The 22,351-nt window shown below is 46.1% G+C and overlaps 1 protein-coding gene across 5 annotated transcripts in view; it reads right to left on the bottom strand.

Annotated features, from left to right (window-relative positions):
* LOC139583752 (zinc finger protein 438-like) overlaps window positions 1-22,351 on the bottom strand; it is a 93,579-nt gene that overhangs the window by 9,805 nt on the left and 61,423 nt on the right. For 2 of the 5 annotated variants that reach the window (XM_071415184.1, XM_071415183.1), the window contains exons 4-6: window positions 7,271-7,358; window positions 3,509-6,939; window positions 502-2,403 (exon numbers count right to left, since the gene is read on the bottom strand). In XM_071415184.1, coding sequence (XP_071271285.1) covers window positions 502-2,375 — 1,874 coding nt within the window. In that variant the 5' untranslated portion in view covers window positions 2,376-2,403; window positions 3,509-6,939; window positions 7,271-7,358. The remainder of the gene's footprint in view (window positions 1-501; window positions 2,404-3,508; window positions 6,940-7,270; window positions 7,359-22,351) is intronic. The other 3 variants (XM_071415185.1, XM_071415186.1, XM_071415187.1) reach the window with 3 other exon arrangements.

Below are 22,351 nucleotides of genomic sequence, written 5' to 3'. Positions count from 1 at the left end.
GAGTCCTATTGATGAGATAAATATACCAGTATTGTTAAGATATTCTGCTGATTATTCCCTATCGGAATTTGGCCTCCAAGTACCCTCTCTAAGGCCAGATGGTCACCATAAAGCAGGTCTTAGTAACTGAGATCTGGGCCCTTGAGACACAAAATAAAAAAATCGGCCATGGGTGTCCATAAGCAATTAAGACATTTCAAATGTATAGTCTATTCAACCTCTAGGTCCCAGCCTTGATTGAATGTTTTGACTCAGGACAGGGAAGGATGAGACAACCAACAGATAAGGAGTATTTAGGTTTGCTCTCCCCGCTGGAGGGGGTGAGATTTTCTGCGAACCTCTTAGAGGAACATGTCTGTCTACATCTGTCTACATCTGTTAAAGTTCTATTACGTTGTTCAACTTATTTTCTGCATCTAGCATTTCTCCACACGTTGACTGGTTTTCAATTCCTAACAGTATGTAGGTACTGTTAATAATGCTGAATATTTAGGTACCCACCCCTCCACAGGCACTTCGTCTTCATGCTGGCTGACGGACGGCTCCACGGTCAGGATGACCTTATGCACCTCCCGCAAATGGCCGAAGTACACACCCACGTAGCCAAACGCCTTCTCACAGAAGTCACAGCGAAGCGTCCGCCGCGGTCTCCCGTCAGAGTGATGCAGCTTCATGTGGGTGCTGAGGGAGCCAGAGTGAGCATAGGCCTTACGACACACAGGACACAAGTAAGGCCTGCTGTTGGTGTGGCTGTTCATATGGCTCTGGAGGTGGTGTTTGAACTGGAAGCAGCGGCTGCAGGTAGGGCAGCGGTGGAGGGGCTGGCTACTGCCCAGGTAGACCCTCTGAGAAGGGCCCCCTTTCAGGTATAGCGGGGTAGAGGCTGGCTGGGGCTGGGCAGGACCGGGCTCCAGGACCTCGGCAGAGAACTGATGCCCCACGAGGAGCTCTGAATCCAGGCTGTCAGAGGAGGTGAGGGAGGGCAGGCTGACCAGCTGGGGTACAGTCTCCATCAGCAGCATGTGGTGAGGCTTGGGTCTGATGCTGCGGTACTTCTTAGAGATGTCCACCTCCCTCTGTTGTTTAGACAGCGGGGAGGAGATGACGGCTGAGAGAGAAGGCTTCTCTGGCACCCTCCTCCGAAAGAACGACAAGGACCTCTTTTTCCTCGCCTCAAAGGCCAGAATGTCCTCCATTGTCTTCCTCTTCCTCCCCCTCTTCTTGCCTGACGGTTTCTGGATCTGTAGCGTTCCCAGCAGCGACAGGGTGCCTGTGGTCTTGGCCTGAGGCTGACTCTGCAGCAGGGAGTTTGGCATGTGGTTCTGACATAGGGCCTCAGCAGTCTCCGGGGTCTTGGACTGGGGATCAGAGGGATAAGGGGAGAGGTCAGGCTGGCTAGGGAAAGCCTTCTTGGGGGACATGGCATTGAGGTTGAGTTTGGCGGTGGGTATGAGGGTGCTTTTCATCTTGGAGTAGGGCAGGATGGGCAGCTTGCCCTTGGGTGGGGAGGGGATGATCTGGACAGCTTTGCTGAAGATGGCTGGAGAGAGGACAGTGATGCTGCTACTAGCTGGCTGTGGATGGGGCTGTTGGGCTACAGGCTTGGGTTGGCACGGCCTGATAGCAACCTTACCGCTGCTCTCATCCTGTGATGGTTCGACCGGGGAACTTTTAGTAATGCCACCAGATGGGTAGTGGAGGTTCTGCAGCATGCTGGTGACAGGGCCGGGGGCGTGGGCAGGAGTGGACCGGTGGTCGGGGGTGGTGTCCACCACTGATATTCGCTCCAGCGGAGAGCCAGTGTAGAGCATGGCGTTGTCTGGGAGCAGGGCTGTAAGGGCGGAGAGCTCAGAGGAGGCTGAGGAGTCGATCAGTATGACCTGTTCTGATGGCTCCTCCTTGGGCTCAGCCAATGACAACTTCTTCTTTACGGCTGCTATTGACCGATGGTCCCGGGTTGTCAAGGCAACCTTGGAGGGTGTCCTCACCCCCCTGGCGCTGCCACCGGTGGGCGTGGCTGATTTGACCTTCTCTGGGGTGTTCTTGGTCCTCATTGGCTGGTACCTGGGGATGGGCAGCTTCAGGTTCTTCTGGATTGGCTGTTGCTGCTGCTGTTGTTGCTGCGGCGAATGAGGGGATACGGAGGGCGGCAGGGCCACCAGAGAGAAGGTACCCTCCTGCCCTGCCACCTGCATCAGGGCATAGTTCTGGGCCGGGACCAGGATAGACTTGGGGCTGACGGCTGTGGAGGCTGCCTCCGGGAGGGCAGAGGGGTGCTGGCAGGACAGGATGGCGGCTGGGGAGGGAACCACCGCTGCTGGGGCCTTGGGGGCGATGCTTCTGAACTGGAGGCTCTTCATCATCTGGCCTGGCATGGAGGTCTAGACCTAGACCTGTCTCAGTCTGTCAATACAACAACAGTCAAGTTAGAGAAGTATTCCCCAACACAACATTGTAGCATTTTTGGTCACAGTCCCCAATTATTATGTTCTCAGCAGGAGGGTTGACCTTAGTGTTGTTAATGGGGTCGTTACACAGCGGTTCATAGTCTAGATGAGACACAGGCTGCAATCCCAAATGGCACCCTATATGGTCCACTACTATTGACCAGGTTCCATAGGGCTCTGGTCAAAAGTAGTGCACTATTTAAGGAATAGGGTGCTATTGATATACATCCTGAGTTGAGAGACAGACAGAGGTAGGCAGACGTTGTCACTTACACAAACATGTCTAAGGCTTCCACAATAACTATTATCCTGTGGTTCCACCTGCACACTGACCCCCCCCCCACACAATCTACCCCCAGGAACAGATGGAGTGCCCCCTTTGATTTGGGCCCAGCGTGCAGCCTGGTTACCATTGTGGCTCGGCGGGGTGCTCCCTGTACCCCCCACCACCCTCCCTGTAGCCCCCCCGCACTTCCTGGACGGATCAGTCAGTAGAGTGTGAAAGCTGCCCTAGGGCAAGACAGGCAGGAGCTTTACCACATTAAGAGGGGTTACTCTCTGTGTGTGTGTGTGTGTGTGTGTGTGTGTGTGTGTGTGTGTGTGTGTGTGTGTGATATTCACTCCTCATTCTCTCCTGACCAGCATTAGTAAGGCCTGGCTGTGGGGCTAAAACAGCCTTACTGACAAAGCCCCCCATTCTCAGACCCTAATGTCCCATACTGGGTAATGATATTTCACAGTACAACACCAGGGATTATGATTTTAAAGTAGGCTTGTAATTCTGGACGTCGAAGATAAAAATCCCAAGAAAGGGTTGAACAAGCTTTAAGTGGTGTCCAGGTAAATGGTTAATACTATTTAATAAAAGGTGAATGAACTTTATCTGAGGTTTTTGACATCTGTACTGTAGTTCCATTTCAGTATAACAAATATCCACATACCTGCTTAAAAAGAAAGATTTACAGCGGAATGTTTCGACTGGACGTGATTGTAAACTAATGATTTTGAAAGGAGGTGAATTTCCCCCCAAAAATGTATCCAACTTTCAATACCAGCCTTACCGTGGGTTAATGTGTCCAAGTTCTGTGCACCATACCAGCCACATTCAGAATAACCACCAGGCTCTAGATTTAAATAAAAAGGGAAACATTTCACAGTATCATTTCTCTCACGTAACCTACACCCAACCATTCTATCGACTTTCAAAGGACATGGGCTGAACCAACGGTTGCTTTCATTTCAAAAGAGGGAAACAAGAAAAAAATAGTCAAAAGCACATTGTTCAACACCTGGAAGTATTTCTGAGTGAGAGCAGAATATGTATACAGTGTCCACACAGCACCTTAACTCCATGCAACTGAAAATATTCCCTCTCTGTTTGGATAGTCGATTCCAATTCAACTGTGAGTTTGGCTGTTTGGCCGGGCGTTCAGTAGAGTAGTGCGGTGGGATATCAGGGATGCTCCCAGGACATGAAGGGGGTACAAATGGTGTCTGTGGGTGTGTGTTCGTGTGAGAGTGATTTTGACAGTGGCAGGCTAACCTTCCTCCCATCAACTCTGAGTTTACAGTTGAACCCCAAGAGAAAGAAAGGGAATAAAGGGAGGGAGTGTATAAAGGGGGGCACGATATAGACTCACCCCTTTACTTTCCCCCATTCCCTCTCCCTCAGTTTGGCACAAAGCAAAGATGTCTGTTGACACCAAGCCTACCCCCCACAGAAAGGAGAGTGGGGCCTCACACCTTCCCTCCCGAAAACTCTTATAGAACTATGAAAGCTATGCTGCCGAGACGAAGCAGAGCAACCAACCACAGGCAGCATGTGGGCCTGCTGTCTGCTTGAATCAGACTGATGACTTCTCACAGGAAAGATTGTTCTCACTCAGACTTGCGAACCCAAAGACAACGATGAGATGGAATGGAGAATGAGGGAGAATAAAATGAGTAGACACTAACTGTTCAGTATTCTGAGTTGATCAGAATTGATAGCAGTGTTACACCACTTCAGCTGCTGTGTTATAACTGAGGAGTAGCTGCAGCTACGCTCCTAGAGTGCGTGCCAAATGATACCCTATATAGTGCACTACTTTTGACCAGAGTCCTATGGACCAAGGGGCCAGGGTTCTGGTCTAGAAGCACGGTTTCGACCGCTTCTACAGTCTTGCTTCGGTACTGCAGTTTAACTGACGCCCGGTCCAGAAAGACAATTTCCATAGACGGCCACATAGAGAAGTCAAATTAGACAATTCCTAATAAGACACTTTAGTCATCATCTTTGTGCACAAAACATCCATTGAATTATTCAAAGAATTGTCGCTGAGGACAATTTTTCCCCGAAGATAACCGAAGATAACCGAAGATAACATTTTAAATTCATCCAATGTCTACCATGTTTTTGGATGGCGTGACGACGTCGTCGCTGCTCCCTGTGCGCACTGAGTGCTAGAGCGCAAGTGAAGTCGGGCCGTGTAAACCGGATGCAACCCGGATATAGACGGTGCATGAAATCGCCGTATGCAAACGCGAGTAGATTACGTTGAAAACAACGGTCGGACATCTTGGACGCAGTCGCCAGTTCTTTTGTACCTCAGTGCTATGGACCCTGGTCAAAAGTAGTGCACTATATAAGGAATAGGGTGCCATTTGAGACACAGCCCTAGTCTCCAGAGGATGTGTGTGCTGCTTTAAGAAAACCCATCAGATGACCTTCCAGACCAGGCCCAGGGCTGCCACAGGAAGTACACTGGTGGGACAGACAGACAGGAGGACTGGAGTGGTGTTGATGAAGACTATAGCCTCAGGCTAGCTACATCCTGTTGTCCAGTCAGTGTGTGTTTAAACCACAAATTCAAGATCCAAATCTAAATACAAGAACTGCCTCCTTCCATCTCTCCCCTCTGCCTTCTATGTCTTGCTTGCACCCTGTTCCTCGCCCCCCTCAATAACTACCTCTCTCTTCTGTCCATCATGTATCTCTCCCTCATTTCTTCTCCTCCTCTGCCTTTCTTCAGGCCCCCCTCTCTCTCCTTCTGTTTCCCTCTCTCTCTCGTATAGGGATTCTCCTCAGTGTGCGTCCCTATCTGCAGAATGAGGATGCCAAAAACCCTCCCTCCTCCCCCCATTAGCCACATGTCGACCTGCCCTGGGGGGAGGGGCCTCACTGTTGAGGTCCCCAGTGTCAATCACATTATAGCGACGCAGATGATGATGAGAAAGAAAGAGAGAGCAAGCAAGAAAGAAATGGAAAAAAAGGAGAAAAACAGAGGGAGAGAGAGAGAGAAAGATAGTGAATAGGAAGTAAACCCCTGTAACAAATCGTCCTCTCTCTCAGTTCATGGTATGGGGTATTAGTATGGTGGTGTAGTGGTGAATTGGGGGTAGTGTATTGTGAATTAGGGGGTGGTGTAGTGGTGAATCGGGGGTAGTGTATTGTGAATTAGGGGGTGGTGTAGTGGTGGATTGGGGGTAGTGTATTGTGAATTAGGGGGTGGTGTAGTGGTGAATCGGGGGTAGTGTATTGTGAATTAGGGGGTGGTGATATAGTAGTGCATTAGGTGGATCTCCCCTGCACACCTGCGTCGGATGATAATGACATGAGCACAGCATTGAGCAGCAGCAGACATAAACACGGGGTCGGGCCCAGAGGCAAGCTGGTGGGATTAACTGGAGCGAGAAAGCAGGAGGAGTTTTACCAACATGAATCCCACCCCACAGATTTCTGACTGCTCCTCCCAACATGGACTCATATCAGACAGCTTCGTTGTTGTTGTTTCTGCTGTTGTCATTCCTTTGGAGGGCATTTTGATTACGTGAGCACACATACAAGGATGAGATCAATGTTAACACAGGGCAGGTTAGCAACATGAGTATGAGCAGTGGCTCTTAACATAAAACAAATTTGACAGCAATCCATTTATTTGTAGCTGATAATGTGTTTATACTGTATGAATTAACCTCAATATACTACTTTTGTATTTAACAAGCTTTCTACATCAGCATCATATTCCTTGTCTTTCCCTGTAGAGACGTCTCTACCCAAGTCTCAAAGGGAACATGAGGTCACAAACGGAGACACTTAATCTAGTGCAAGGCTTCAAAATCTACCAGGGTTCAGGGGTCAGGGATGGGCTGAGGACAGACGGACAGGGCTTCCCTGGCAGTAGAAGAATATATAAAGAGTGAGAGAGACAGACAGATAAACAGAAAGCGAGACAGAAATACCAGGAAACCGTGGCTATGTCGTCCGGGCCAGACCTTCCCAGGGTTACCCAGATAAGTAGGTAAGGCTGAGAGGTGAAAGGTCAGGCCTGGTGTTTATGTTAACAGCCAGGTCGCCAGGGTTACGGTAGGGCCAAGGCAGTGCTCTAGTCGGACCGGTTCACTTGACGTATCCATCCGCGTGGAATGGAATGTGCTGAGGAGGCCGGATGGATCAGATGGATGGTGGATGGATAAGGCCCAGCGGTCAATTGGTCATGTAAGCATGGTTGTGCTGCAGACAGATAGACAGAGGCTGAGTCCCCAATGAGCTCCAAATGAGCCCTGGTCAAAAGTATTGCAATATATAGGGAATAGGGTGTCGTCGGAGACACAGCCAGACAGGGAGAGCAGCCAGTCGCCCAAACAATACACAGACCGGCCGCTGATCTGATGTCTCCCTGATTGGTTGACATGTGGGAACATAGGCCTATAATTTGTTGTAATGACAACCCAGTTAAGAACGGGCATATCAAGCACAATGTTGTGGTCTAGGAGCATGCACTTCCTCTCGCTCTCTCCACTGTTTTGGCCCTTGATCGTATTATGGTTTTGGCCCTACTTACTTTGTGCTTGAAGGTTTCAGTCAGAGTGTGGAATCCAGTCTTCTGTCTGGCTCCAGACTGGTCATGGCTCTGTCCCAAGGCAGATGTCCTGAATAAACAAGAACAAACAGTACAAGAAATTACAGAGAATGAAATTAACTGAATTGTGTTAATTCTATCTTCATCCACTTCCACAAGACAACCGATAAATAAGGGTAGTGTGTATGGAGCGTCTCAGAGTAGGAGTGCTGACTTAGGATCAGCTTTTCCTTTTAGATCACAATGAATAAGATTAGATGAAGCAGATGGAGCAGTGCTGGTATTGTCTCAGTCAGTGGAACAAAGAGAGAGGAGGCTTCTCTTGATTCTCTGCTTCTTTTCGTAGTTAAAAAAAAAATAAATCTATCAAGAAAACCTGGTGCTTCACGCAGAGCTAGAACAAACAGAACCTTCAAACAGCAGGAGGACTTACAGGGAGAGAGTACAGCAACCACACAAAGAGACAGGCCTGGTGAGAGACATGTAATCCCGCCTGTAGGTGAGAGTGCTCATCTGGGGCTGAAAGATAAGAGCTGCATCCCAAGTGCCACCTTATTCCATACATAGTGCACTACTATTGTCTGGTCAAAAGTAGTGCACTATATAGGGAATAGGATGCCAGATGGGACGTAGACACAGGCTGGAGGAGGACGGGTGGAGGACGGAGGGGGGTCTGGAATGGAGGGTCAGGGGGAGAGGGAAGGGGGGGGGACAACAGCAGCAGCCGGCCCAGTGGAGGCCAGGCCAACCTCCCCCAGGTCTTAGCAAGGATGAAAGCTCTGGATCTCTGCTAGATAAGGGCAGGATGCGGGGGGGGGGGGGGGGGGGGGGGGGTGCCATGTCCAGCAAGCATGTTCCCAGCCACCTTTCCATAATCACGGTACTCTCCTCTACAACACCTCACAGCTAAAGCTCTCTGAGTGTCTGTGGTACCAGAGCCTCAATTATATTAGGACTTGTGTGGTATTTAGTATGAGTGTGTAGGTATCGGGAATTATCTACACTAAAACCAATCTGACAGCACATGCCATTTCAATATCAAAACACAGAGCTGCATTCTACGTATCCACCAAGCGAGAAGGAATCAGATAATTCCATATTTGTTTGTGTCGTGAGTGCACTCAAGATGCATCTATGCTCGATTGCTTTTTCCTACATGCGTACTAAACACTAATTTCTCCTGTGGAGGTTAGGGATTCGTCCAGGACGTGGAGGTGTGTCTGTGTGTCGAGCAGGATCTCTGCTGTCTCTCTGAGGAGCGCAGGGTCGGTCAGGGGGGAAATTAAAATCAGTGTTTGCAGAACTACTTGTTTTATCCCAGAGCAGATGGAGGGAGGGAGGGAGGGACAAGGAGGTAGCGACCGCATGGGGAGGAAGAAAGGAGGACGGAGTTCTTCAGCTTCAACTCTTACAAGACAGACACAGAGGTGTAGTGCAGTGGGGGAGGGCAGAACATACCGAGTGTCCCAAATGGCACCCTATTCCCTATATACAGTACACATACAGGTAACTGCCCAAATAAAGGAAACACCAACATAAAGTGTCGTATTTGATGATTTCTTCAAGACATGGTAGCCAAAATAATGGGCAACTGGGCCTTTTTATACACAACGCTACCTATGGGATGGGATGTTAATTTCCTCCTTAACTCAGGAACCACACCTGTGGAAAGCAGCTGCTTTCAATATACTTTGCATCAAAAGTAGTGCACCACATATGAAATAGGGTGCCATTTGGGACGCAAGCCCATGGTATTCAGTGCCACGCAGAGTGGACACACAGGAACAGAAGCACACCACCGTATGACGTTAGCTGGCACCTGTCCTGAACAGATCAATGAAAGAAATCAATTCCAATTACGATCTAGCCGCTTGGCTCTAAATAGGGATGTGGATCAATCAATAGCCATCTCAAAGGGAAAAAAATAGTGTTTGTTTGTGTGTTTGTCAGCGTTCAGATTTCCCCCCCCAAAAACTAGCAAGGATTCCATTCAGCTAATTTGTTAATTAAGCAAAATCTTGCTTAAATGTAGATTCACCTAAATGACATTACCTCGAGAAGCACCGCAGATATTGGGATGAGCGAGATGCAAGACTTCGCTCTCACACAGTCACACACAGTATCTGCGCTTGTGCATTGGTTTGCATCACTCTGTTACAGCATGGTAGCCAGGGGACCAAAACAGCTGAGAAGTTGAGCCTTCCGCTTTAACGCTCTTAGTTGTTGCAGAAATTGACCCTCTATGCCGTTTTCTTTCTGCATCTAAGTCATATCGCTGAGCCTACCTTTAATTGTTACAGTAGTAAAGACGGGATATTCTGGCTTTGTGATAAAATCGGATCAGTTTCTGCCGATCTCTGTATGTGATTTTTTTTTTTTACAACATTCTCAGGCCAAATATGGCTGTAGACTTCCGTAGAGGGATAATTCTGTCGGAAGGAGCCACAGTGGACAGAGCTTTCCTGTGTTGAACAGAGTGGAGGAGAAAGGCACAATGCTGTAAACCAGCCAATCACCTTTGACCTGGCATAGCTGTTGACGAGGCTGTGAGTGTGCATGTCATTTCCATAACACTACCAGGGTTCTGCCACAGCTACACACACACACAAAGCCGTGTGTGTGGGAGCGAGCGCGTGTGTAGCTGTGACAGAAACCTGGTAGTGTTATGGAAATGACATACACACTCACAGCCTCGTCAACAGCAACGCCAGGTCAAAGGTGATTGGCTGGTTTACAGCATCCTGCCTTTCCTCTCTTCAACACAGGAAATGAATACCTCTCTGTCCACGGTGGCTCCTTCAGAATGATCACTCTACGGAAGTCTACAGACATATTTGGCCCTGTCTGTCACCGGGCCTAGGTGATGTCACTGTCACCTCTGGGTTAGAGGTCAGATAGAAGCGCTTGTGACCGTGTAGTGTTCCTGTCTCAGCTCTCTGGGTGTGTCCCAAATGACACCCTATTTCCATACTCTATAGGGCACTAGTCCCTGGTCAGAGCCCTATGGTCAGAGCCCTATGGTCCCTGGTCAAAATTAGTGCACTGTAAAGGAAATAGGGTGCTATTTTGGGACACACCCTTTTGGATGAGACATTCCAAGAGGGTTACGGAGAAGGAAGTGTGTGTTCGTCATCTTACTGTGTTCCACACTAAACCTTTACCTGCCCTTTCATTTCGCTGGTCAAAAGTTGTGCACTAGGGAATAGGGTGCCATTTCAAATCAAATCTAGTTTTACTGGTCACATACACATACAGTATTTAGCAGATGTTATTGCAGGTGTAGCAAAATGCTTGTGTTCCTAGCTCCAACAGTGCAGTAATATCTAACAATTCACAACAATACACACAAATCTAAAAGTAAAATAATGGAATAAAGAAATATATACAGTGGGGAGAACAAGTATTTGATACACTGCCGATTTTTCAGGTTTTCCTACTTACAAAGCATGTAGAGGTCTGTAATTTTTATCATAGGTACACTTCAACTGTGAGAGACGGAATCTAAAACAAAAATCCAGAAAATCACATTGTATGATTTTTAAGTAATTAATTTGCATTTTATTGCATGACATAAGTATTTGATCACCTACCAACCAGTAAGAATTCCGGCTCTCACAGACCTGTTCGTTTTTCTTTAAGAAGCCCTCCTGTTCTCCACTCATTACCTGTATTAACTGCACCTGTTTGAACTCGTTACCTGTATAAAAGACACCTGTCCACACACTCAATCAAACAGACTCCAACCTCTCCACAATGGCCAAGACCAGAGAGCTGTGTAAGGACATCAGGGATCAAATTGTAGACCTGCACAAGGCTGGGATGGGCTACAGGACAATAGGCAAGCAGCTTGGTGAGAAGGCAACAACTGTTGGCGCAATTATTAGAAAATGGAAGAAGTTCAAGATGACGGTCAATCACCCTCGGTCTGGGGCTCCATGCAAGATCTCACCTCGTGGGGCATCAATGATCATGAGGAAGGTGAGGGATCAGCCCAGAACTACACGGCAGGACCTGGTCAATGACCTGAAGAGAGCTGGGACCACAGTCTCAAAGAAAACCAATAGTAACACACTACGCCGTCATGGATTAAAATCCTGCAGTGCACGCAAGGTCCCTCTGCTCAAGCCAGCGCATGTCCAGGACCGTCTGAAGTTTGCCAATGACCATCTGGATTATCCAGAGGAGGAATGGGAGAAGGTCATGTGGTCTGATGAGACAAAAATTGAGTTTTTTGGTCTAAACTCCACTCGCCGTGTTTGGAGGAAGAAGAAGGATGAGTACAACCCCAAGAACACCATCCCAACCGTGAAGCATGGAGGTGGAAACATCATTCTTTGGGGATGCTTTTCTGCAAAGGGGACAGGACGACTGCACCGTATTGAGGGGAGGATGGATGGGGCCATGTATCGCGAGATCTTGGCCAACAACCTCCTTCCCTAAGTAAGAGCATTGAAGATGGGTCATGGCTGGGTCTTCCAGCATGACAACGACCCGAAACACACAGCCAGGGCAACTAAGGAGTGGCTCCGTAAGAAGCATCTCAAGGTCCCGGAGTGGCCTAGCCAGTCTCCAGACCTGAACCCAATAGAAAATCTTTGGAGGGAGCTGAAAGTCCGTATTGCCCAGCGACAGCCCCGAAACCTGAAGGATCTGGAGAAGGTCTGTATGGAGGAGTGGGCCAAAATCCCTGCTGCAGTGTGTACAAACCTGGTCAAGAACTACAGGAAACGTATGATCTCTGTAATTGCAAACAAAGGTTTCTGTACCAAATATTAAGTTCTGCTTTTCTGATGTATCAAATACTTATGTCATGCAATAAAATGCTAATTAATTACTTAAAAATCATACAATGTGATTTTCTGGATTTTTGTTTTAGATTCCGTCTCTCACAGTTGAAGTGTACCTATGATAAAAATTACAGACCTCTATATGCTTTGTAAGTAGGAAAACCTGCAAAATCGGCAGTGTATCAAATACTTGTTCTCCCCACTGTAAATATTAGATTGAGCAATGTAGGAGTGGCATTGACAAAAATAAAGCAGATTAGAGTATACACATATGAGATGAGTAAAGCAGTATGTAAACATTATTTAAACATTATTAAAGTGGCCAGTGATGCCAAGTCTATGTATATAGGGCAGCAGCCTCTAAGGTGCAGGGTTGCGTAACCGGGTGGAAGCCAGTGAGTATTTAGTTTTTTGGGGTTATTTCTTACATTATTAGCCCAGATTTTTTGGGGTGTTATTACATACAGTCGGAAATAACAGAGCGGCGGTAACTCGCCAGCAATTCGACCAGGAATACGACTTTCCCGAATTGGATCCTTTGTTTGTACCCCCCAGGGCAATTTAACTTATTCCAGGGGCTGCCGGTGGAGAAGAGGTATTGCACACCATCAACCGCTTTCGAGTATATTACTCGCTAATGTTCAGTCTCTGGATAATAAAGTAGACGAGCTCAGGGCGAGGCTCTCCTTCCAGAGAGACATCAGGGATTGTAACATATCCTGTTTCAAACATGGCTCCCTTGGGATATACTGTCCCCATTCATTCAGCCATCTGGGTTCTCAGTACATCGTGCAGACAGGAATACAGAACTCTCCAGGAAGAAGAAAGGCAGGGGTGTGTGTTTCATGATTAACCACTAATGGTGTGATAACATACAGAAACTCAAGTTATTTTGTTCACCCGTCTTAGAATACCTCACAGTCAGATGCCGACAGTATTACCTCCCAAGATAATTATCTTCGGTTATATTCATAGACGTGTATATTCCCCTTAAGCCGATACCACGACGGCCCTTAAAGAACTACACTGGACTTTATGCAAACTGGAAACCACATATCCTGAGGCCGCATTTATTGTAGCTGGGGATTATAACACGGCGAATTTGAGGAAAACACTACTGTTCCACCAACACGTTGACTTTAACCCCTCTTGGGTAGGGGCAGTATTTTGACGTTTGGATGACAAACATGCCCAAAGTAAACTGCCTGTTACTCAAGCCCAGAAGCTAGGATATGCATATGCATGGTAGTATTGGATAGAAAACACTCTGAAGTTTCTAAAACTGTTAAAATAATGTCTGTGAGTGTAACAGAACTGATATGGCAGGCAAAAACCAGAGAAAAATCCATCCAGGAAGTGGGATTGTTTTGATGTGAGTTGTTTTCCATTGAATGCCTAGTGACTATGTTATGGGTTAGGGCACAGATTGCAGTTCCTATGGCTTCCACTAGATGTCAACAGTCTTTAGACATGCTTTCAGGCTTGTATTTTGAAAAATGACGAGTAAAAATACCTTTTGGTCAGTGGACAGGGGAAGTATGCAGAGCTGGATTGGGCGTGTGACCGTGAGCGCGCCGTTCGTAGTTTTTCCTTTCTATTGAAAACGCTATTGTCCGGTTGAAATATTATTGATTTATTTAGACAATAGACAACCTGAGGATTAATTATAAACATAATTTGACATGTTTCGACGAACCTTACTGGTACTATTAGGATGTATTCGTCTGCATGTTTTGACCGCCCTGGAGCCTGTGGATTACTGAACAAAACGCGCCAACAAAACTGAGTTTTTGGGACATAAAGAGGGACTTTATCGAACAAAACAAACATTTATTGTGTAACAGGGAGTCTTGTTAGTGCAACCATATGAAGATCATCAAAGGTAAGTGATTAATTTTATCACTATTTCTGACTTTCGTGACTCCTCTACTTGGCTGGAAAATGTTTGTATGCTTTTGTAAGCGGGGCGCTGTCCTCAGATAATCGCATGGTATGCTTTCGCCATAAAGCCTTTTTGAAATCTGACACAGCGGCTGGATTAACAAGAAGTTAATCTTTAAGCCGATGTATAACACTTGTATATTTTATCAATGTTCATTATGAGTATTTCTGTATTTTGAATTTGGCGCTCTGCAATTTCACCGGATGTTGGCCAGGTGGGATGCTACCGTCCCACCTGCCCATAAGAAGATAATACTCACACTGGTAAAACATTGGACCATTGCTACTCAACTTTTTGAAATGCCTACAAGGCCCTCCCTTTGGCAAATCTGATCACAACTCCGTTTTGCGCCACCCTTTCTATAGGCAGAAACTCAAACAGGAAGTACCTGTGCTAAGGTCTATTCAACACTGGTCTGACCATTTGAAATCCATGCTTCAAGATTATTTTGATCACGCGGACTGGGATATGTTCCGGGTAGCCTCTGATAATAACATAGACGAATACACGGATACGGTGACTGAGTTCATCACGAAGTGTATAGGGGATGTTGTCCCCACTGTGACTATTAAAACCTACCCAAACCAGAAACCGTGGATAGATGGCAGCATTCTTGAAAAACTGAAAGTGCGAACCACCGCATTTAACCATCCCAAGGTGACTGGGAACATGGCCGAATACAAAACAGTGTAGTTATTCCCTCCGTATGGCAATCAAACAGGCAAAACGTCAGTACAAAGTGGAGTCACAATTCAATGGCTCAGACACAAGATGTATGTGGTAGGGTCTACAGACAATCAGACAAAGTGAAAACCAGCCAAGTCGCGGACACCGACGTCTTGCTTCCGGACAAGCTAAACACCTTTGCCCGCTTTGAGGATAACACAGTGCCACCGACACGGCCTGCTACCAAAGACTGTGGGCCCCCCTTCTCTGTGGCTGACGTGAGTAAGACAATTAAGCGTGTTAACCCTCGCAAAGCTACCGTCCCAGACGGCATCCCTAGCCACGTCCTCAGAGCATGTGCAGACCAGCTGGCTGGAGTGTTTATGGACGTATTCAATCTTTCTCTATACCAGTCTGCTGTCCCCACTTGCCTCAAGATGTCCACCATTGTTCCTGTACCCAAGAAAGCAAAGGTAACTGAACTAAATTACTATCGCCCCCGTAGCACTTCTGGCACCATGAAGTGCTTTGAGAGACTAGTTAAGGAGCATATCACATCTACCATACCTGACACCCTAGACCCACTTCAATTTGCTTACCGCCCCAATAGATTCACAGACGAGAAGGTGGAAAGCTTCAAGTTCCTCAGCCTACACATCACTGATGATTTTGATATGCTCCACCCACACAGACAGTGTGGTGAAGAAGGCGCAATAGCGCCTCTTCAACCTCAGGAGGCTGAAGAAATGTGTCTTGGCCCCTAAAACCCTCACACACTTTTACAGATGCACCTGTCAGGCTGTATCACCACCTGGTATGGCAACTGCACCACCCGCAACTGCAGGGTGGAAGCCAGCTAGTGATGGCTATTTAACAGTCTGATGGCCTTAAGATAGAAGCTGTTTTTCAAACCTCTGGAGAGCCCAGCAGTTGCGGGTGGGGCAGTCTGCCCAACGCATGACCGGGGGCAAACTACCTGCCGTCCAGGACACCTACAGCACCCGATGTCACAGGAAGGCCAAAAAGATCATCAAGGACATCAACCACCCGAGCCACGGCCTGTTCACCTCGCTATCATCCAGAAGGCGAGGTCAGTACAGGTGCATCAAAGCTGGGACCGAGAGACCGAAAAACAGCAATAAAATGCAAATTAATTACTTAAAAATCATACAATGTGATTTCCTGGATTTTTGTTTTAGATTCCATCTCTCACAGTTGAAGTGTACCTATGATAAAAATTACAGACCTCTACATGCTTTGTAAGTAGGAAAACCTGCAAAATCGGCAGTGTATCAAATACTTGTTCTCCCCACTGTACATATGAGATGAGTAATGTAGGGTATGAGAACATTATATAAAGTGGCATTGTTTAAAGTGGCTAGTGATACATTTAATTACATCAAGATGGCAAGATGCAGTAGATGGTATAGCGTACAGTATATACATATGAGATGAGTAATGTAGGGTAAGTAAACATTATATAATATAAAGTGGCTAGTGATAAATTGATTACATACATTTTTCCATTATTAAAGCGGCTGGAGTTGAGTCAGTATGTTGGCAGCTCAATGGTAACTCAGGTAACTCAATGTTAGTGATGGCTGTTTAACAGTCTGATGGCCTTGAGATAGAAGCTGTTTTTCAGTCTCTCGGTCCCCGCTTTGATGCACCTGTACTGACCTCGCCTTCTGGATGATAGCGGGGTGAACTGGCAGTGGCTCGGGTGGTTGTTGTCCTTGATGATCTTTTTGGCCTTCCTGTGACATCGGGTGGTGTAGGTGTCCTGGAGGGCAGGTAGTTTGCACCCGGTGATGCGTTGTGCAGACCTCAATACCCTCTGGAGAGCCTTCCGGTTATGGGCGGAGCAGCTGCCGTACCAGGCGGTGATACAGCCCGACAGGATGCTCTCGATTGTGCATCTGTAAAAGTTTGTGAGTGTTTTGGTGACAAGCTGCATTTCTTCAGCCTCCTGAGGTTGAAGAGGCGCTGCTGCGCCTTCTTCACCACGCTGTCTGTGTGGGTGGACCATTTCAGTTTGTCCGTGATGTGTACGCCGAGGAACTTAAAACGCTCTACCCTCTCCACTACTGTCCCGTCAATGTAGTTAGGGGGCTGCTCCCTCTGCTGTTTCCTGAAGTCCACGATCATCTCCTTTGTTTTATTGACATTGAGTGTGAGGTTATTTTCCTGACACCACACTCCGAGGGCCCTCACCTCCTCCCTGTAGGCCGTCTCGTCGATGTTGGTAATCAAGCCTACCACTGTAGTCTCGTCTGCAAACGTGATGATTGAGTTGGAGACGTGCATGGCCACGCAGTCGTGGGTGAACAGGGAGTACAGGAGAGGGCTGAGAACGCAACCTTGTGGGGACCCAGTGTTGAGGATCAGCGGGGTGGAGATGTTGTTACCTACCCTCACCACCTGGGGGCGGCCCTTCAGGAAGTCCAGGACCCAGTTGCACAGGGCGGGGTCGAGACCTAGGGTCTAGAGCTTAATGACGAGATTGGAGGGTACTATGGTGTTAAATGCTGAGCTGTAATCGATGAACAGCATTCTTACATAGGTATTCCTCTTGTCCAGATGGGTTAGGACTAGAGGTCGACCGATTATGATTTTTCAATGCCGATACCGATTATTGGAGGACAAAAAAAGCCGATACCGATCAAAATCGGCCGATTTATTTAAAAAAATAAATAATAATAAATACATACAGTGGGGAGAACAAGTATTTGATACACTGCCGATTTAGCAGGTTTTCCTACTTACAAAGCATGTAGAGGTCTGTAATTTTTTATCATAGGTACACTTCAACTATGAGAGACGGAATCTAAAACAAAAATCCAGAAAATCACATTGTATGATTTTTAAGTAATTAATTTGCATTTTATTGCATGACATAAGTATTTGATACATCAGAAAAGCAGAACTTAATATTTGGTACAGAAACCTTTGTTTGCAATTACAGAGATCATACGTTTCCTGTAGTTCTTGACTAGGTTTGCACACACTGCAGCAGGGATTTTGGCCCACTCCTCCCTACAGATCTTCTCCAGATCCTTCAGGTTTCGGGGCTGTCGCTGGGCAATACGGACTTTCAGCTCCCTCCAAAGATTTTCTATTGGGCTCAGGTCTGGAGACTGGCTAGGCCACTCCAGGACCTTGAGATGCTTCTTACGGAGCCACTCCTTAGTTGCCATGGCTGTGTGCTTCGTGTCGTTGTCATGCTGGAAGACCCAGCCACGACCCATCTTCAATGCTCTTACTGAGGGAAGGAGGTTGTTGGCCAAGATCTCGCGATACATGGCCCCATCCATCCTCCCCTCAATACGGTGCAGTCGTCCTGTCCCCTTTGCAGAAAAGCATCCCCAAAGAATGATGTTTCCACCTCCATGCTTCACGGTTGGGATGGTGTTCTTGGGGTTGTACTCATACTTCTTCTTCCTCCAAACACGGCGAGTGGAGTTAGACCAAAAAGCTCTATTTTTGTCTCATCAGACCACATGACCTTCTCCCATTCCTCCTCTGGATCATCCAGATGGTCATTGGCAAACTTCAGACAGGCCTGGACATGCACTGGCTTAAGCAGGGGGACCTTGCGTGCGCTGCAGGATTTTAATCCATGACGGCGTAGTGTGTTACTAATGGTTTTCTTTGAGACTGTGGTCCCAGCTCTCTTCAGGTCATTGACCAGGTCCTGCCGTGTAGTTCTGGGCTGATCCCTCACCTTCCTCATGATCATTGATGCCCCACGAGGTGAAATCTTGCATGGAGCCCCAGACCGAGGGTGATTGACCGTCATCTTGAACTTCTTCCATTTTCTAATAATTGCGCCAACAGTTGTTTCCTTCTCACCAAGCTGCTTGCCTATTGTCCTGTAGCCCATCCCAGCCTTGTGCAGGTCTACAATTTTATCCCTGATGTCCTTACACAGCTCTCTGGTCTTGGCCATTGTGGAGAGGTTGGAATCTGTTTGATTGTGTGTGGACAGGTGTCTTTTATACAGGTAACGAGTTCAAACAGGTGCAGTTAATACAGGTAATGAGTGCAGAACAGGAGGGCTTCTTAAAGAAAAACTAACAGGTCTTGAGAGCCGGAATTCTTACTGGTTGGTAGGTGATCAAATACTTATGTCATGCAATAAAATGCAAATTAATTATTTAAAAATCATACAATGTGATTTTCTGGATTTTTGTTTTAGATTCCGTCTCTCACAGTTGAAGTGTACCTATGATAAAAAGTACAGACCTCTACATGCTTTGTAAGTAGGAAAACCTGCAAAATCGGCAGTGTATCAAATACTTGTTCTCCCCACTGTATATATACAGTGTATCAAAATCGGCAGTGTATCATAGCCTAAGCTAAAATCGGCAGTGTATCAAATACTTGTTCTCCCCACTGTATATATACAGTGGGGAGAACAAGTATTTGATACACTGCCGATTTTGCAGGTTTTCCTACTTACAAAGCATGTAGAGGTCTGTAATTTTTATCATAGGTACACTTCAACTATGAGAGACGGAATCTAAAACAAAAATCCAGCTCTCTGGTCTTGGCCATTGTGGAGAGGTTGGAATCTGTTTGATTGTGTGTGGACAGGTGTCTTTTATACAGGTAACGAGTTCAAACAGGTGCAGTTAATACAGGTAATGAGTGGAGAACAGGAGGGCTTCTTAAAGAAAAACTAACAGGTCTGTGAGAGCCGGAATTCTTACTGGTTGGTAGGTGATCAAATACTTATGTCATGCAATAAAATGCAAATTAATTATTTAAAAATCATACAATGTGATTTTCTGGATTTTTGTTTTAGATTCCGTCTCTCACAGTTGAAGTGTACCTATGATAAAAATTACAGACCTCTACATGCTTTGTAAGTAGGAAAACCTGCAAAATCGGCAGTGTATCAAATACTTGTTCTCCCCACTGTATATATCCATTGTCCTGGGTGGTAGGCTAAACAGAGGATCCGCTTCGGGAAAGTCGTATTCCTGGTCGTAATGTTGGTGAGTTGACGTTGCTCTTATATCCAATAGTTCCTCCCGACTGTATGTAATAAAACCTAAGATTACCTGGGGTAACAATGTAAGAAATAATACATAAAAAAACGAAATACTGCATAGTTTCCTAGGAACGCGAAGAGAGGCGGCCATCTCTGTCGGCGCCGGAAGTTCAAAGTTCTGTGCTCAGTCTGATTACCACAGGACAGTGCTCATCCCCTTCACTCAAAATTCAGTTTCAGCAGTAGCCGGACAAGGGTAGATTATGATAGATATGGGGACTCTTTAATTCCAACAGCTATTAGGCTGTATAATAGATTGTCTGTTGGTCCTTCGAGTACACAGCATATTGCTCTTTCACTTTAAAATGTATAGCTATAGCGCTCTGAATGAATTATTTTGTGTAGTTTCTGTGTCATGTTTTATGTACTGTCTTTGTAAGCACATGACCAAATTAATATCCCCCTGGTGGGATAATAAAGTGGATCTGAATCTGATCCACTTGGTAGAAGTCTAGTGAATCCCATTTCCAATTCTTCTTCTAATCTGTAATTAAAAGTAATTAAAAAGATACTCGTACAGTATGTCATCAGTATTGTGTTGATTGATTCATTCCAGTCAATAATTGTGTATTAAAAAGGCCTAGGTAGCCTAAGCAACCGAAGTGTATAAACCACATTAGATCACAATCACAATTTCTCAGAACACAAATAAATTGGCCTATTTTAGGCTACAAATACATAGCTTAGGCTATAAAAACATGATGTTTCCACTGGTCCAGATGAGATCAGAGCGCATAGGCTTCTCTAGGCTACTGGCAGCTGTGGTAATCAGACTAAGCACAGACTAATTGTCCACTTTGACAAATCATGAGGCATTTTTGTTTGGAGGGGGTGGGTGGGTGGGTTTCCATATAAAACAGTTGATCACGGTGAACTCACATGATTTGCATGATATTGATAAAAATGACGCCGTGTTTGTTGTAATGTTGTAAGGTAGGCCTACTGTACTTTTCTATTCATATGAGAGGGTTAATTGTTCATTTTTGATAGGCTAATGTTGAAAACATGCTGATATAGCAACTCTGTGCTTTGTACTGAAGCTAAAATGTAATGAATGTAGCCTACAGACGAGAAAATAAACCCCTTAATTGTCAGCACATACAGTACATGCTTGTGAATTGTTGCATTATTCAATTGTGTAACACGTTTTAAAATAAAAGTTTCTGTCATTGTTGAATAGTTTGTGCTTACTGGCTACTGTGATATTTACGGTCAATTTGAGCTGCTGACTAAGAATGGCACGTTGCCAGCCACCATAAAAGACACGGCAAGGATGTACTGTAATGTGAATTGAAAAGGAGAATTCTCTTTCACCACCCCGCTCCTCAGACTCTCCTTCATGTCTCGTAGTGGGAATAGGGCCTAAGAAAACACCTGCTTCTCTAGTCCCACCTAAATGACAACACAGAACATCGCAGTGCTATGGGAGAACTCGTTTAATGGGGCTCCTCCGCTAGGAAGGAAAGGATCGTGTGGCTTTCTAATTTTAGGCACCATGTACTGCATACACAGAGCAGACGAAACGGTAGAACGTGGGGCGCAGTCAGAGAGGTGGGGAAATTCTCTTTCTGTCTGTGTGTGTATAAAACACAGCTCTGTCTGTGTGAGCCGGTTCAGGGACGTGACGAACGGAGAGACATATAAACAGAGAGGAGAAAGGAAAGAAAGAGGAGGAAAACAATCCCTCTATCCAAGGGCAGTGCACCTCGATCACTGGACTGGGTGGTGAAGGACAGAGTGGCTTTGACCGCACCTCAAGGAGCTGTTTGAAGCGAAGGGCAGCTTCATGCTTCAGAGAAGGGCGATCTTACGGTGGGGGAGTGGTAGTGCTAGCAGCGTCAGGTATAGGTAGCAGAAGGGCTAGCGTAAGAGGCACCCAGTCTGTCTGGCCATCCTCTTTTTCTTTAATGATGACTGTTCCCTGAGACCTGGTTGATGGAGATCAAAGGAATATGCAGATCGTCCCACAGGTTCTCCTCCTCTAAGAGGTGATATGAAGTTTCTAAAAGCAGGTCAAGGCAACACCCTCTTAATTTACAAAAAAGTACTGTAGCCTGGAGTATTAGTACTCCAGGCTCTAAGTACTAATACTCCAGGCTACAGTACTTTTTTGTAAATTAAGAGGGTGTTGCCTTGACCTGCTTTTAGAAACTTCATATGCTAGTATAAAAATGGGTCTTGTGGCTCAATTAAAAAAAAAAAATTGTCACATGGTTCGTAAACAACAAGTGTGGAATAAGAGTGAAATGCTTACTTACGGGCCCCTTCCAAATAATGCAGAAAAAAATAAAAAAAATAAACAAGGAATAAATACAATGAGTAACGATAACTTGGCTATATACCCGGGGTACCAGTACCTAGACGATGTGCTGGGGTACGAGGTAATTGAGGTATATAGTGCTTTCGTAAAGTATTCAGACCCCTTGACTTTTTCCACAATTTGTTACGTTACAGCCTAAATCTAAAATTTATGAAATTGATACCCCATAATGACAAAGCAAAAAGTTATTTTAGAAATTTTTGCAAATGTATAAAAATAGGATCTTGGTCACCTCCATGATCAAGGCCCTTCTCCCCTGATTACTGGGTGGCCAGCTCTAGGAAGAGTCTTG

The sequence above is a fragment of the Salvelinus alpinus genome, chromosome 8, assembly GCF_045679555.1.
Source record: "Salvelinus alpinus chromosome 8, SLU_Salpinus.1, whole genome shotgun sequence".
Classification (NCBI taxonomy): Eukaryota; Metazoa; Chordata; class Actinopteri; order Salmoniformes; family Salmonidae; genus Salvelinus; species Salvelinus alpinus.
The sequence above is the reverse complement of the archived record's forward strand: the minus strand, read 5'-3'. Positions and strand labels throughout refer to the sequence as shown.